The sequence below is a fragment of the Sciurus vulgaris genome, assembly GCF_902686455.1.
Source record: "Sciurus vulgaris genome assembly, chromosome: 4".
NCBI lineage: Eukaryota > Metazoa > Chordata > Mammalia > Rodentia > Sciuridae > Sciurus > Sciurus vulgaris.
This window is the reverse complement of record NC_136464.1, coordinates 25,637,731-25,654,215: the sequence shown is the minus strand read 5'-3', so window position 1 is coordinate 25,654,215 and position 16,485 is coordinate 25,637,731. Positions and strand designations below refer to the sequence as shown.

General features: G+C 51.6%; 1 protein-coding gene across 4 annotated transcripts in view; it reads right to left on the bottom strand.

The window, feature by feature from the left end:
- The window catches only part of SH3PXD2A (SH3 and PX domains 2A), a 224,506-nt gene that overhangs the window by 71,682 nt on the left and 136,339 nt on the right, over positions 1-16,485 (bottom strand). For all 4 annotated transcript variants that reach the window (XM_079136318.1, XM_079136315.1, XM_079136316.1 and 1 more), the window contains one exon: positions 9,232-9,260. In XM_079136318.1, coding sequence (XP_078992444.1) covers positions 9,232-9,260 — 29 coding nt within the window. The remainder of the gene's footprint in view (positions 1-9,231; positions 9,261-16,485) is intronic.

Here is a 16,485-nt window from a genome sequence, read left to right as displayed (position 1 = left end):
AAATCCACTTCATTAAAAGCCAAACCAATTTAAGAAAGATTACGGGGATATTAGTCATGCCTTGCAAAGGGACTCTTTACCCCGTTAAGAATTTCCTTGTGAAACTATCAGCAATGCGAAGAGAGAGCCTACAGAGTGGGAGAATATCTTTGCCACTCATACTTCAGATAGAGCACTAATTTCCAGAATATATAAAGAACTCAAAAAACTCTACACCAAGAATACAAATAACCCAATCAACAAATGGGCTAAGGATATGAACAGATACTTCACAGAAGATCTACAAGCAATCAACAAACATATGAAAAAATGTTCAACATCTCTAGTAATAAGAGAAATGCAAATCAAAACTACCCTAAGATTCCATCTCACCCCAATTAGAATGGCGATTATCAAGAACACAAGCAACAATAGGTGTTGGAAAGGATGTGGGGGAAAAAGGTACACTCATACATTGCTGGTGGGGCTGCAAATTAGTGCAGCCACTCTGGAAAGCAGTGTGGAGATTCCTTAGAAAACTTGGAATGGAACCACCATTTGACCCAGCTATCCCACTCCTCAGCCTATACCCAAAAGACTTAAAATCAGCATACTATAGAGATACAGTCACATCAATGTTCATAGCTGCTCAATTCACAATAGCCAGACAACTGTGGAACCAACCTAGATGTCCTTCAATTGATGAATGGGTAAAGAAACTGTGATATATATATATATATATACACACACACACACACACACACACATATACACACAATGGAATATTACTCAGCTATAAAGAATAATAAAATTATGCCATTTGCAGGCAAATGGATGAAATTGGAGAATATCATGCTAAGTGAGATAAGCCAATCTCAAAAATCCACAAGGCGAATGATCTCACTGATAAGCGGATGATGACACATGATGGGTGGTGGGAGGGGGGCAAGAATGGAGGAAGGAGGGACTGTATAGAGGGAAAAGAGGGGTGGGAGGGGTGGGGGGGAAGGAAAAAATAACAGAATGAATCAAACATCATTACCCTATGTAAATGTATGATTACGCAAATGGTATGCTGTTCTCCATGTACAAACAGAAACAACATGAATCCCATTTGTTTACAATAAAAATAAATAAATTAAAAAAAAAGAATTTTCTTGTGACCATTGGGTTCTTTCTAGAAATCTGGCAGGAGAGGTGTTCTCTTGAGGCAGGGCTCTCCCAGTCTATAGAACTTCCAGTCCTGGATACCAGTGGGTCCCTTGGGCCCTGGTTTAGGAGGGATCAGACTTCAGTGGAAACTGAGTTTGGGTCAGAAGATCAGATTGGAATCTTAGGTCGGCCTGACCTGCTGACTGGGCAAGCTCCTCTCTGGTCTATAAAATGGGAACAAATTAAGGTGTGGCAGCACATGCCTGTAAGCCTGTAATCCCAGTGACTCAGGAGGCTGAGGCAGGAGGATTGCAGGTTCAAGGGCAGCCACAGCAACTTAATGTTGTAACAGTGGTCCATTTTATGCTTTGAATATAGCCCTTGCTGCCCCGCCACTGCGACTTATTAGTAAAAGGATTTCTTTCTCTTCCTCTCTCCCTCCTCCTCCCTATTCTGCCCCCTCCCTAATCTCAGGGGAAACAGGGTTACCTTTCTTCCCCATCCTAGGCAGACTTTTCTGACCTTGAGCACACACCCACCACAGGAACCAGGAATGAAGTAATCCAGACTTTGGGGATGGCACCAGAAGATCTCAGAAATGACTGTCTCCCAAATGAACAAGTGAACTACAACTTCCAACAGAGAACACGTGGCATATAGCCTTTAATCACCTCTTTAAACGCCTCCTGTTCCCCGTGGTGGGAGAACCACAGCCTCTGGGACAGGAGTCCCCCTATGCTTCTCCTTTGCCAGCAAAGCAATAAAAACTTTTTCCTTATTCTCAAAACCATGTCCTCATTAATGGATTGGCACTGGGGACAAGGGCAGAGCTTTTGGTAATAGCAAGGCCCTAAGAAACTTAGTGAGACCCTATCTCAAAATAATAATAATAATAATAATAATAATAAAAAGGGCTGGGGATGTGGCTCAGTGGTTCAGTGCTCCTGGTTCAGGGCATTTGGGACATGAGACTTGCTCAGTCCTCTTCTGTCTGAGCTGCTGCTGGAGAAGGGCAAGAGCCAAAGCCAGTGCTCTCTACAGATGGGGCGCTCACACCGCCCCTGCTGCCCCGAGTCAGTGAAAACCAGGGAGCCAGGTGAAGGCTCCCTCAGAGCCGGCGCTTCATGTTTGTTAACTTCCATTCCCAGCCTCAAACGGGAGGCCTGATAAAGTGCTCCCGTGACCTCCATTTTAACAGACGAGAAAACCAGGCACAGGGAAGTGAAGGACTTGCCCAAGGTCACCCAGCAGGCAGGGATGGGACACGAAACTAGGCATTCCTGTCCCAGTCTGCATTCTTTATGTTTTGTGGTGCTGGGATGGAACCGAGGGTCTTGTGCACGCTCTCAAGTGCTCTAGCACTGAGTTATATCCCCAGACCTTTTTATTATTATTTTTTTGGTACCAGGGATTGAACCCAGGGGTGCTTAACCACTGAGCCACATCCCCACCCCCTTTTTTATATCTTATTTTGAGACAGGGTCTTGCTAAGTGGCTCAGGGTCTTACCAAATTGCTGAGGCTGGCTTTGAACTTGCGTTCCTCCTGCCTCAGCCTCCTGAGCCTCTGGTATCACCAGCATATGCCACCGTGCCCAGCAAACCCTGCATTCCTAACTGGACAGCCCCTTCCACAATGACTGCATTGAAGTCCTGTCTCCCCTGGGGCTCACAGAATGGAAATAAATGCCCAGTTGAATTTTTTAAAAACATACATCCTCCATCCTCTTGTATAGGATTTTATTTTATTTTGGGGTGGTACTGGGGATTGGACCCAGGGCCAGGAGCATGCTAGGCATCCCAGCTCCCACATGAATCCTTTTCTCTCCAGTCTAAAGTATGGTCAGCTTCTCCCTTCTTTCATAATCTATCAATAAATAAGACAACAAAAAGCTAACCCAGGGCAGAGCTGAAGTTCAAACCCTGCCTGGTTCATCTGATGCCAAAACCGGAACCCTCAACCCCCAGCAACTCTGCTCCTTCGCAATGGAACGGCATCCACGCTGATCTCATTACCTCAGCCCCATAATACCATTTAATGATGCTGCATGGCAGCCGGGCTGAGCTCACTGCTTTTCCAAGGAGAAGCGTAAAGTAAACAGGACTTCACGAGGAACATCAACACTTGCCTAAGAGAACAGACTTGCAACACTCTTGAGCAACCTCATTTGCATTTAAACGAGCTGGAGCTCCTCATAGGGTCCTTGGTGGGATGGAACACCTGGCCCTCTGCCTGGCCACCATGATCTGAGAGACTCCTTGGCCACCTGCGCCCCCTTGTGGCCCATCTCAGAACTCCACGCGGTTTACTAGACAGCCGTGAGACCTGGGAGCTCCTCTCTTCCCAGGTCTGCAGAAGCCCTGCTCTGGGGGACCTGCTCTTGCCCCTCTGGGCCCCCAGAGAGCTACCCATCCTGGGGAGCAACCACAGATAAAAACAGTAGGTCCATCCTGCTGCCAGGCAGTTACAAACCCTCTAAGTGCATTGCCTCACTGAGCCCTGAGCACGGTATGTCCCTGCCAGCTCGCTATTTCTATGACTACCCACTTTACAGGTGTGAAGGTCAGTGTTATGTGTCAAGCTGGCTAGGCCCCGGTCCCACGTATGCAAACACACTAATCCAGGTGTTGCTGAGGAAGGTGGTTTGGTAGTTGTGATTAAAACCCATAATCAGTTGACTTTAAGTGAGGAAAATTATCTTAATACCTGGGTAGGCCAGAGCCAACAAGGTGAAAGTTCTCCAGGGCAGAGTTGAGGCTCCCCTGAGGACACCTCCCAGTGGACAGCAGCTCCAGCTTGCACTTGCACTCCAGCCTGCCCCTCTTCATGCCAGTCCTGTGGATTTCAGACTTGCCTGCACAGCCCTATTGTGCAAGTCAGCTCCCTACAACAAAGCCCTGAAACCTGACTGATACAACGAAACAGGCAAGCTCAGAGATGAAAGGTTTGTCCAGGGTCATGTGAGTGGCAAACTGGGGACCTGAGAAGAGGAAGTCAGGCAATCTGACTCTGCTGTTTTCCAATTTCCACTCACTCTTCCTTCCCACGTCCCATCAGCAAGGCCCATCCCACACCACCAGTCCTACCCTCCACTGGAGTCCCCGCCATCCCTCACTGGTCTTCTCCCTGTTGATCTCCATTTGCCAACCAGAGAAATCATTCCACAATCAAAGTCAGATCACACCAGGTGAGGTGGAGCATGCCTGTAGTCCCAGCAACTCAGGAGGCTGAGGCAGGAGGATCACAAGTATGAGGTCAGCCTCAGTAACTTAGGAAAATCCTCAGCAACTGAGACTCTGTCTCAAGATAAAAAGGGCTGGAGATGTAGCTCAACAGTAAAGTGCCCCTGGATTCAGTCCCTAGTACCAGAAAGAAAAAAAAAAAAAAAAAGTCAGATGATCACATTTATCCCTCAATTCAGAACACTTGAGTGGCTCATTTCACTCAGAGAATGTCAAAATCCCTAAAATGGCCTTCAGACCCTTCAGTCTGTGCTGCTCCATGCCCCTGCCCCTAGCCACATCTCTGCTCTCACCCCATAACCTTGCCCTCCCCTGTTCTCGACTCTGGTTACAAGCCTGCTTAGCAGCCAGCAGACTCCCACCCTGGGTCCTCGCACTTGCTGTGCCCCTGGCTAGGTGACCATGTGGCTCCTTCACTTCCCTTCTCGTATGGGTGGTTCATCACCCCAGCAGACTACAACTTTCTGGAGGGCAGAAAGACACGTATTTTTAAAATTTTTTAACTTTATTTATTTAATTTTTGTGTGTGGTGCCTCACACACGCTAGGCGAGTGCTCTACCACTGAGCCACAGCCCCAGCCCAAGATAAACACCTCACAGAGCGCCTGGCAGACGGCTGGACCTCAATGTGAGCTCACAAGCCACACTCAGGGCTGCCCAGCCACCTCTGGGCACGAGCTCTCTCTGGATTGTCAAAGTGTCCGGCACTCTGCCCCACATCAGAAAAACTCCTCCTTTCCCCCAAGTCCCCAGCTGAGGCAGACGGCCCTCGGTCCTAACCCCCGTGGGCTCATTCAGCCCATCTTCGTTTTCCATCTACTCCTCTGCTCACCAAGCCGGTGGACCACGGTACTGTGCACTGCAGCCAAGGCCTTTGCTCTTGAGGTGACAGGAGACAGACGGTAAGCAAGAAAACACACGGATGGCAAGTGGATGGTCAGTGATGTAGAAGGAGCAGATGACGCGAGAGGGCAGCCAGGCAGTGGAGGGCTGGGGTGGCTTCGTGAGTGGTGACGAGTAAGCAGGAATCCTAAGAAGGGGTCGGCCATGTGAAAGACGAAGAGCATTCCAGACAGAGGGAACAGCAGTACAAGATGGCACAGAGGCAGGAGCTTGGTATGCTTAAGGCACAGAGGGTGGCCGTGCATCTGAGTAGGATGGACTGGGTAGGGATGTGTTGGGGGGTGGGAATGAGGGCCCCAGAGGGGTAGGAGCCAGGTCAGGGAGGCGGGCAAGGGTCAAATCACACAGGGCTTGAATAAGGCAGTCCCTGGGCGAATTCAAGCAGACAAGGGCATTATTTGACACCTGTTTTGAGAGCGCCCCCTAGCTGTGGTGTGGAGAAGGGCAGGAATGGGTAAAGGTGAAAGCAGAGACCAGGGAGGAAGCTGGGGCCTTCTGCAGAAAGAGGGTTAGTGATGGTGGAGGCGGGGCGAAGCCGGTGGCTCTGGCAGGTCAGAGGAGCAAAGGAGTCCTTGGCGATGGACTTGAACAGCAGGTGAATGTTAGCAGTTCCTGAGATGGGGAAGAGGCTGGGAGGGAGCAGGTCTGTGGCAGGGAGGAGCCCAGGTGAAGGTGGCACCATGCTGCTTTCCAGTGCTCCTGCTCCTCTGTAAACTGCCTGAGAACTTTCCTCCTCAGTTGAGTCCACACTTGCTTCAGAGGCTCCACGCTTGAGCAGGGCTTGGTGGGATGTCTGTGGTCCTAGCACTCAGGAGGCCGAAGTAGGAAGATCGCCTGAGTCCAGGGGTTCAGGGCCAGCCTGAGCAACATAGAGAACTGCCCTCCCTCCAGACCCCCCCAAGATTCTGAGCACTTGGCTCAGTAAGGACCCTCCCAGGAGAAGCTGAGGCTTTGGAACTAAGATGTGGAAAGTAGACCAGGAATACTGCCCATTCTCCCTGTGCGATCAACCTTGGCTGCAGTCACCCTGGAAAGCTCTGTAACCGAGATGAGCAGAGCCCTGAACATGGACTCAGTTCTGCACTCCCCCAGGACTCTGGTCAGTCACCCGCTCTGAAACTCAGGTTTTCATTTGTAAAACGAGAATCCCACCACCCATCATGTGATACGATTCAGAGCAGCAAGCGAGGAACATGTAAAGTTCCTAGCACATAGCAGATGCTCATTAATCACATAGCTAGCACCTTGGGAGCGCTTCTTAGGCAGCAGGAATATTCTAGGCATGCTTATGGTTATTAATTGACCTGGCCTTCATTATCACCAGAGGTGAAATTTAGCCAGTGTTTTCCAAAGAAACAGAACCAATGTAATACGCACATAGAGAAAAAGAGACTTAGGAACTGGCTCCAGTGATTATGGAGGCTTGGTGAGTCCAAACACTGAAAGCGGGGTTGGAAGGTAGGAGGAAGAGCTGCAGTGGAGTTCAAAGGTAGGCTGCTGGCAGAACTCCTTGCTGGGGGTGGGACTAAGGGGTCTCTGTTCTGGTAAGACCTTCAACTGATTGGATAAGGCCCACCCACACTAGGGAGGGTAATCTGCTTTTCTCAAAATCCACTGATTTAAATGTTAATCTCATCCAGAGACACTCTCACAGGAACTATTCAGTCTCACAGAACACTGAAAATAAAGCTTGACCAAATATCTGTGGACAATGGTTCATCCAAGTTGACATATAAACCACAACAAAAAAGTTAACCATCACGAGGGGGGTATATAACTATTATCCTAATTTATGGATGACAGAACAGGTACAGAGAGGGTAAGAAATCTGCACAAGGTCACAGTCAGACTCTCCTCCGGCTTGGCTCCAGAGCTGGCACTTTCTACCATGACACTAAGTGGCCATTATCATAAGCATACCAAATGTAAATTAAATTTCTTCATCCATCCTTTTCCTGGCCTGAAGGCAGAAGGCAGAGAAACTGGGGAAGGCTTTTCCTGGGGGAGGTGGCCTGGGTGGGGCACCCGGCATTGCTTAGGAAGCAGCTCAAAGGCTAAGCTGCAGGAGCCTGGGGTGTGGGGGAGGGGCAGAGGACCTTGCCTTTACAGGGGAAACAGGATCAGAGTAGAAAAGGAATTTGTCTAAGATGACAGATGAGCCAGGACTAGGTCCCAGGGCTTCAGAATGTCTACCTGGTAATTTATGTAGTTTGTTGTGTGCTAGGGACTACTCCTCTCCCCCTACCGGGCTTAGAATCGAACACAGGGCCTCACACAGGCTAGGCTTGACACTCTGCCAGTGAGCTAAATCCCCAAACCCGATGCTAGGGATTATTCCACATTAACTTATTTAATTGTTGGCATGTGACACATATACCATTATCATCTTTGTTTTGAAGAGAATGAAGAAACTGCAGCACAGAGAGGTTAAGAAACTTGCCTACAGTCACGCATAGGAAGAATCAACCAGTATAGTACCATTCTGAGGCCCAGGGTAGGTTTCTTGGGGATGGGGTCTTAACACTACACAATCCTAGTCTTACACCTTCCTCTCAGTTCTCCCATCTGGGCTCTGCCTGGAAGTGACAGCTGAGATGAGGCCACAGTCCCTCAGCTACTCACCCTCCTCTAAAGAGGAGGAAATGTCCTTCTGCCCCGGTGGGTGGGCAAACCTGAACCTGAGAGACCCACCGGACAGTCATGGACACACATCTTTCCCCACAACCAGATAGACCCCAAACAGGCATACAAATACACTTGAACAATGACTCCAGCCCCCACCACCAGATCTAGCTGAACACTGGCACCCATGCCCGGCCTTCGCACCCTGACAGTAAATGTACCCTTGGACACACGTGTCCACCCCGAAGCCCACACACACACCACTACACAACTTTCCTCCTCGAATGAGCAGGTAAGCACGCACTTGTATGCACAACATACAAAAAGAAAGAGGGCTCACAAACAGCGTACATCTATCCCAATTCGCATCCCAACTGTGTGCTATCATTCAAGGCACACGAACTTCTACTTGTACCCAGACCAAGGCACCTGGGCACAGGAGCCATTGACGGGGGCCACTTCCCACATTCTCAAGGGCCAGACCCATCAGATGGCTGCCCAGCGATGCACCATCTCACAAATATGCGCCACACACGTGTAACAGATCGCTCCAGCCTGCCCCTGCCCCGCCCCCCAGTACACGCAGCCCTAACTCCCAGGGACCGCACCCCACACCGGCGTTAGCCATTTGCGAGAACAGTCCTCCGCACCCCTAGAGAACTCCTGACCCCAGTGGACAGCGCCCAGCACACAGTGTCCGCGCGAGGGCTCGCCCCACCTCGCTCCTTGTCTCCGCCCACTTCGCAAACTCCGGAGGGCCTTGGCACCTGTCAGGCCTGTGCAGAACCCGCTGGCCCCCTCCCACGCGCGTCTCCGCCGGCCAACGCGCAGAACCCCCACCTTGCAGCAAGGAGAACACTCTGGGATCTGGGGGAGGGGGAAGGTCCACGGTGCAGGCGTTAAAAACTCAAGTCGCTCAAGGACGACCGACCCCTCTTTAGTCAGGGAAAAACCCCCGTCTCTGTTAACCCTTCCATCACCGCCGCACCACAGGAAGGACCGAGGGGGAAGCCACAGTGGTGCCCAGTAGTGATCACCGCAGCCCGGGGGTGCAGGATCTGGCTGCTAACGTTGTGGGGACTTGGGCCCTTCTTGAGACAACCCCCCACTCCCCGTGCATCCACCCCCCGCTCCCATCCGCGAACCCAGGGGACCCGGCGGGAGAGATCTCAGGGGACAAGGGTTAAGGAGGGGGCAACTGGAATATCCCTGGCTCCTCAGAACCACAGCGCCAGCGGGCAAGGACAACCCCCGAGAAAGTCCTCCGCAGGATCAGACGGGCACATGCAAGGAGCAGAAAGGTGGGAGAGAAAAACGCCCCGAGGCTCCCTTACCTGATTTCCTCCTGGAACTGCCATAATCCCTGAAAAAGAAGCAACAACAGACAGACATGGTTAGGGTCGGGCAGGGGCGCGGGGCCGCAGGGCTGCGGGGCTCGGGCTGCGGTCGGTCCCGGCGCCGCTGCTCATGTGATGCCCAGGGCTCGTGGAGCCGCGCGCTCCGCAGCTGCACGCACTGCGCGCGGCGCTGCTCGCGGGTGGCCCCGCCAACCCGGCCTCCGGGAGCGATCGCCCCGCCCCGCCCCGCCCCGCCCCGCCCCGCAGCCTGCACCCCTGACTACAGCGCCCAGCCCCGCCAGACAACAGGGTTCACCTTCCCCAATCCTCGGAGCACTGGGGAGTGCAAGCAGGCGCCCAAGCACTTGGTGAGCAGGGAAACTGAGGCTCCAAGAGGCAGGTTGCTAAAACCTAGGCCCCGACCTGCGCTGTGAGCCGGCTCCCCGCCCCTGGAGCGCTCCGCCTCCCGGCTCTTTCCATCACTTGCCCCATCCCACTCAGTCTCTAAGTCACGACTGAAATGTCACCTGCTCAACGTGTCTTCCTCAACATCCCTACCCCCTTAACAGATTTGTGTAACCTTTTTATTTTTATTTTTCTTCTGGTACTGGGTATTGAACCCAGGGGCGCGATACCTCTGAGATACATCCTTTTAGTTGTTATTCATTTTTGAGACAGGGTTTTGCTAAATTGCTGAGACTTGCATTGAACTTGTGATCCTCCTGCCTAGGAGTCCAGAGTCGCCGGGAGTTACAGGCGCGTGCCCCCGCCCCCACCCCGTGACCCTTTGATTAAAATGTGCCCCTCACCTAGAGCACACTGTGGCTGTTTCTTCCCCAACCCCCACCTTCTCCAGGGCCCAGCAAAGGTGATGGATAAACACTGTTTGTGGGATCGGTGTTGAAAACTCTTCTTTCTCCTTAATGGGTAAGGTTGGGCAATCTGGGAATTTAGTGGGGTATAACATCCTGCAGGGGTAACCGGGAGGCCAGGAATAGTAGGGATGGATTTTGGGTTTCTGAAGAAGTGAGTACTGAGTTGAAACACTATCACTGACAGTAACTGTTGAATGACCTTGGACACCTACCCCACCCCACCTCCATACCTGGCCTGGACCACTGCAGCTTGGAGGCTGCCCTATCCTCCAGGGAGAGATTAACCCAGATTCAGGATCACACAGGTTTCCCAAATCCTGTCCCCTATAGCTCCCCCAATCTTCAGGGGAGTTTGGAAGGTGAGTGGCTTTCCTAAACTGAACCTCACAGGCCCCTGAAATGCCTTGCGTTTTCATTTTTGCACTCCTGGGGATTGAACCCAGGGGCGTTTTAGCGCTGAGCCACAACCCCAGTTCTTTTCATTTATTTTGAGACAGGGTCTTGCTACATTGCCCAGGCTGGCCTTGAACTTGAGATCTTTCTGTCTCAGCTTCCTGAGTGCTAGGATTGCAGACATGTGCCACCGTGCCTGGCTTACAATGCTGAAGGTCTAACAGCAGACCACCCTCGGGTCTATCTGGAGACTGGAGGACATACCTCCTGTGTTTCCCAGGGGTGGCCTAGGCCACTGGGGGGGTGTTTGTTAAATGGCAAGGTAATCCAAGTGTACAGCTAGGGATGAAAACCCTCCTCAATCTCCTACACTTCCCAAAGTCTGGGCTCAGAACACGTTGGGCTGGAATGCTGGGGCAAAGTCTAGGAAGTTGCATTTCTAATCTCCTACTCTCCCCCTCAGCCTGTTTGAGAACCCCCTTGGTATGCCACACTAAGAGGAAGGGCCTTTCATCCTCATTTTTCAGATGAGGAAATAGGTTCAGCACTGCCCAAGGTCAACTAATGGGGGAAGGGCTGTTTTTTTTATAAACCCTCCAGCAGGAATAAAAAATGTTGGATAAGAATCTGTTGAAACTGCTTCTCCAAAAGGCATTAGGAAAGTGGGAGAATCCAGCCCCCAACCAACATGCTCCTCTTTCTGAGCCAGGAGAGAGACCGGGTGGACACTGTCCAGGTCTGCCTGGCAATGCCCTCATGGAGCTCAAGCATGGGGAGAATGCCCAGCAGGGAGGAGATCACAATATGGTGGCTGCGTCCACCCACAAGGCTCTCTGCACCCAAGGAACCCAAAGCTGTTCAGGCTTTTTTTGCTGAGGCTGGGCCACCAGGGAAGGACTGTCAACAAGGAGGTGTTCTGTGACCCACCATTTTCCTGCTGGACCTGCCAGGAGAAGCCTCCTGGACTTGGGACTCTACAGTCACCCACCATTCCCGGGCTGCCAGCAGTCCAGACAGGGGGTCACTTCCTTCTCCCCATTGTTTGTACAGCTGTGGGCTGTTCAGGATTCTCTTACAGCTAATCGGCAGGGAGGCTATTCCCTTGTGACAGGGGAGCACACCAAGGCTCTGGAGTGCAGAAGAGACATAATTCACATGGCTTGAGTGGCTTTGTGCCAGGTATCACATTGGTAAGTCTCAGCCTGGCCACTCAATGGAATCATCTAGAAAGCTGGCTAAAAATTCAGCCCCCACCCCCCAGACCCTGCATTACCTTCATCTCCAGCAAGCTTCCCTGGGGATTCTGAGGCTTGCCAGTATTGCATAATCTCCACTGGGCCCCAGCCACCCCTAAGAAACATCCACACTAAGAACAGTGTACTTGGCATGCCAAAGAAGCTTCCAGACAAATCCCCTGGTCTGCCTGGCCTTCAATCAGAGTGGGGAGCCCACCCCACCAAGGGCTTCTCTATGGCTCCCTGCTGGTGGTGCAGTCTCCTCTGCTTGCAGGTGAGAAGAGCAAGGCTTAGAGAAGCTGGGCAACTCCTTCCAGGTCCCACAGTGAGTGAGGCCAGGTTGGGCGAACCCCCAGCGAACCCCCTCCCCCCAGCAGTGGGTGCCAGAGTGGAAGGCAGAGCCCCGGGGCCTGACAAGCACGTGGGGTTAAGCCCGGTGAGTGCTAGCAGTGGGCGTGGCCCGGCTGAGACTGAATGGCGGGATGGCAGAGGAGGAACCCTTCACGCGGTATCTGGCCTCCAGCCTGAGCAGTAGCTGCCCTAATAGGAAACCTCTAAGAGGTTTCCGGTTGGGCACCTTTTAGCAAAGCCATTTTGTATTTTTAGCTGCCGAATATGCTGAGAAGCAGCTTAGGTATTCAGTGGCTGGGACTCCCCAAACCCTAACATACCAGGGGCCCCACTCCCTGGCACACCCACCCCCCAGGGCCTTGCAACAGTCCTGGCCTGGGCAGGAGGGCAAGGCCCGTCCAATGCCCCAACAGTTCAAGACCCCCTCCCCTCAACCGCTCCTTGCTCCAAGTCTTGCCCTGAGCAGTGCTGACAGTTCCCACCCTGCCAGGGACTCTCCCTGCAGGTCACAGTCTAGCATGCTTCCGACATGCTGCTGAATCACCATCTCCCAGGAAGTCACAGGAAGAAGGGAGGGTAGGGTAGGGCTCGGTCTCCCTCTAGCGATGCCAGAAGCTAATGTAATTGAAAAGGCCTCCAGCCTGTGTCTTGAAGGCCATTCAGACTTCTCCCCAGCTGGTCCAGGGAGGGACTAAGACTATAGGCTCAGTGACCAACAGTGCCAGGAAAACAGGAACATGGGAGTTACTGAATAAACTGGGACTGATGGTCCACAGGTCGGGCAGGCTGGGGAAGAGGGGTGGTGAAATTCCTCCGACCCAGCACCCCAAGCGCATCTATACAAGGTGGCCTAGGGCCGTCCTCCACCCCATGTGACAGCATTCATCTCTTGGTCTTTCCTCCTGGGGGATACGTCACCTCTACATGAGGACAGCTAGCCTGCAGTTCCAATCCCTGTTATCTGCTTTGGGTGTTGACCTTGAGGTACTTCCTTCACCCCTGATCCTCTACTTCCCAATGGCAGGATGAGGACAGTCACAACACCTCTGGCTTTGGTGAGGGGGAAGCACGCAGAAAGGGGCAGCCTAGCCAGAATACCACCCTAGGAATCGCCTGTGATGACATTCTTCTTTCATATCCAGACCCTCTGTCCAGCTGTGGTTGCTACCCAGATGGCAAAGGTCTTTTTAAACTTGGATGCTGCAAGGGCATGGTGGTGCTCGTCTCAAATCACAGCAACTTGGAAGGCTGAGGCAGGAGGATCCCAAGTTTAATGACAGCCTCAGCAACTCAGCCAGGCCCTGTCTCAAAATAAAAATTAAAAAGACCTGGGATGTAGCTCAGTAATAGAGTGCTGTGGGTTCAATCCTCAGTACCAAAAAAGCAAAACAAGGGGCTGGGATTGTGGCTCAGTGGTAGAGTGCTCACCTAGCATGTGTGAGGCACTGGGTTCAATGCTCAGCACCATATATAAATAAATTAATTAAATACGTCCATTGACAACTAAAAAAAAAAAAAATCTTTTTTTTTTTTTTTAAAGCAAAATGAATCACAACTTGGATCCTGCAGATCCATGAAACTCAAGGAAGGGTTTCTTATGGTCTTCTCTGGATATTGGTGGAGCTGGGTGATCCTAGCCCTATTTTCAGAGTTTGGGGTTTTTGGGGACACAAAAACAACTGTTGGTCTCTGTCCAGCACTGAACACTGGGAAAACCTAGTTTTTTTTTTTTTTTTTTTTTTTTTTTTTAATATATATATATTTATTTTAGATGTTGATAAAACTTTATTTTATTTATTTATTTATTTATTTATTTATATGTGGTGGTGAGAATCAAACCCAGTGCCTTATGCATGCCAGGCAAGTGCTCTACCACTGAGCCACAACCCCAGCCCAAACCAAGTGTTTTTGTTGTTGTTGAGATGGGGTCTTGCTATGTTGCTCAGGCTGGTCTTGAACCAGGGCTCAAGTGATTCTCCTGCCTCAGCCTCCAGAGTATCTGGGGCTATAGTTTCTGTACTGGGCTAACAGGACACATAGAGCCCTCCCAGGAGCAGGCCCTGGAATTTCATGCTAGCACGCCGAAAAGGGGCAGCTTTGCTTTCTTTATTTCACTTTCTCTCTTTTTCTCCTCTCATTTCTCTTGCTGAGACATGATGGGCTCCTTCCCCAGGCATTCAAGTGCAGCAGTTGTGGGAGAGAGCACAGAAGGAGGGGCTGGAGGAGGGGCAGCAAAGGCGTTTAATTCTGTGCTCCATCCACCTGACTCCTCCCTTTCACTGCCTCCCCCCCACCCCCCACACACAGAAGATTCTGCTAGGAATGTAGCTTGGTGGCTGTTTGCCTGCTTAGCATGTGCAAGGCGCTGGGTTCCATTCCCAGCACAGTTAAAAAAGAAAAGAAAATTCCCAGTATTCAGTATTTGGCCTTCGGTGCTCTGAAGTAGGCAGAGCAAGTATTAATCCATTTAATGAACGAGGACACTCAAATCTGAGGTTTCAAGTGGCTTGCCCAGTCTCCTGAGGCTAGATGGACGGACAGTCCAGACCCAGAATGTTCCCTATGGGGCTACACCTAGGCCTGCCCACCAGGGATTGGGCTGCAGGAGGGGATGCCCTAGCAGTAGACAGCAGGTTGTCCCTGGGAAGGAGGTGGCATCCTGTGGTCAGGGTTCCCAGAGTGAGGAGAGGCTGGGAGGAGCTGCTAAGCAAGGGAGAGAAGCAAACCCACTCCAGTGTTCCCAACTCTGGGAAGGGGGCCGAGTCCTCACCAGGTGCAATTCTTATTGAGCCCCACGGCCTGTCCCCACACCCCCGCCCTTCTTCCTCTGCAGCAAGCACCTTGGCAGAGGAAGACACACACAGACTTCCAGCCCGATGTTCTTGCCCTGCTGTCTGCTGGCTGACATTGGCCACTCAGCCCGGGATGCCCGTCTGCAAGGGCTGCAGCTGCTGGGAACTGCTCGAGAGACTGGCTGGGTGCCAGAGAGCTGACTTAGGGGTGACCTTGAGAGCCACACTGGCTGGGGGAAGACAGCATGCAGCCTTGACCAGGGGGTAACCTGAAGCCCTGAGATATGTCATCATGATCGTGTCCACTTTTTGAGCTCCTTTTGTAGGTGGGGATTGTTGAACCCAGGGACACTTTACCACGGAGCTACATCCCTGACCCTTTTTATATTTTTATGTTTGAGACAGGGCCTCACTAAATTGCTGAGTCTGGCCTCAAACTTGAGACTCTCCTGCCTCAGGCTCCTGGGTCACTGGATTACAGAGTGCACCGCCAACCCTTTATTTTTTTTGGTATTGGGATTGAACCCAGTAGTGCTTAACCACTGAGTCACATCCCCAGTCTTTTATGTTTTGCTGCGTTGCTTAGGACCTCACTAAATTGCTAAGGCTGTCTTTGAACTTGTGATCCTCCTGCCTCAGCCTCCTGAGCCATTGGGGTTCAGGTGTGCGACGTGTCTCCCAGTTTCCAACAAGCATTTTAAAACAGGGTAGACTAGAAATGATCAGGGAGTCACTCATTGTCAGGCTGTTTGGTGAAATTTTGGTTTCAGATGTCTGTCTACCTACCTAGCTATCTGTATTGGGTTGTGATGTGAAATTTGTTTCTTTTTGTGGCAGAAAAGTTTTAAAAACACTGACAAAGCCTCTGGGCCTCAGACTGTCCACTCCTAAAAGAGGTGACTCCCAGTGACGCACTGGGACTTTGTGAGGATTCTAATCCTCTGGGAGACCCATATGGCAAGACCAGCATATTCTTCCAAAAGTCAAGTTAGGAGGGTCTGAGTGAAGGGGCTTCAGGTCAGCTGGGGTCTGGAGAGAGCTGGGGGATTTTTCCGCTCCTCTTAGCCCCGAGCCGGGCTTTTGTTCTGGCTTTTGAGAGCCTTTGCACGGAATGGTCTGGAGAGGCAGTGACCTCCAGGCAAGACAGAAGTGGGGTATGAATGCCGTCCTTTGCCCCCATTTGTGCCCTGATCTAAATTGCTGCACTGAGGGCTCTTGTGTTTAACAAGAATCCATCCTTTCTCTGCAGGGCCTGTGTTTTCCTGGCTTCTGAGAATGGGCCCCATTGTGACATGCAGCTAGCCCAGAGAGGCCAGATTCCTGCCCTGGGTGAATGCTGAATTCCTCGGGAGGGAAGGGGTCTTGGGTCCCCCAGTCTGTGTCCCAGTCTGGATGCTATGGGTATCCCAGACCCCAGAAGGCCCCTGGGAGTTTAGCTTGTATCCTAAACATCCAAGAGGATTGCTACCATTTCTCCATCCACAGTGACAATGCACTGTCTGTCTGTCCGTCTCCACTGACTCATCCCAACGTTATGAGCAAAGGCCTTGAGTGTCTCCAGACCAGGGATGAACTCTACCTTGTCTGGCCCTCAGAGCAGGGAGT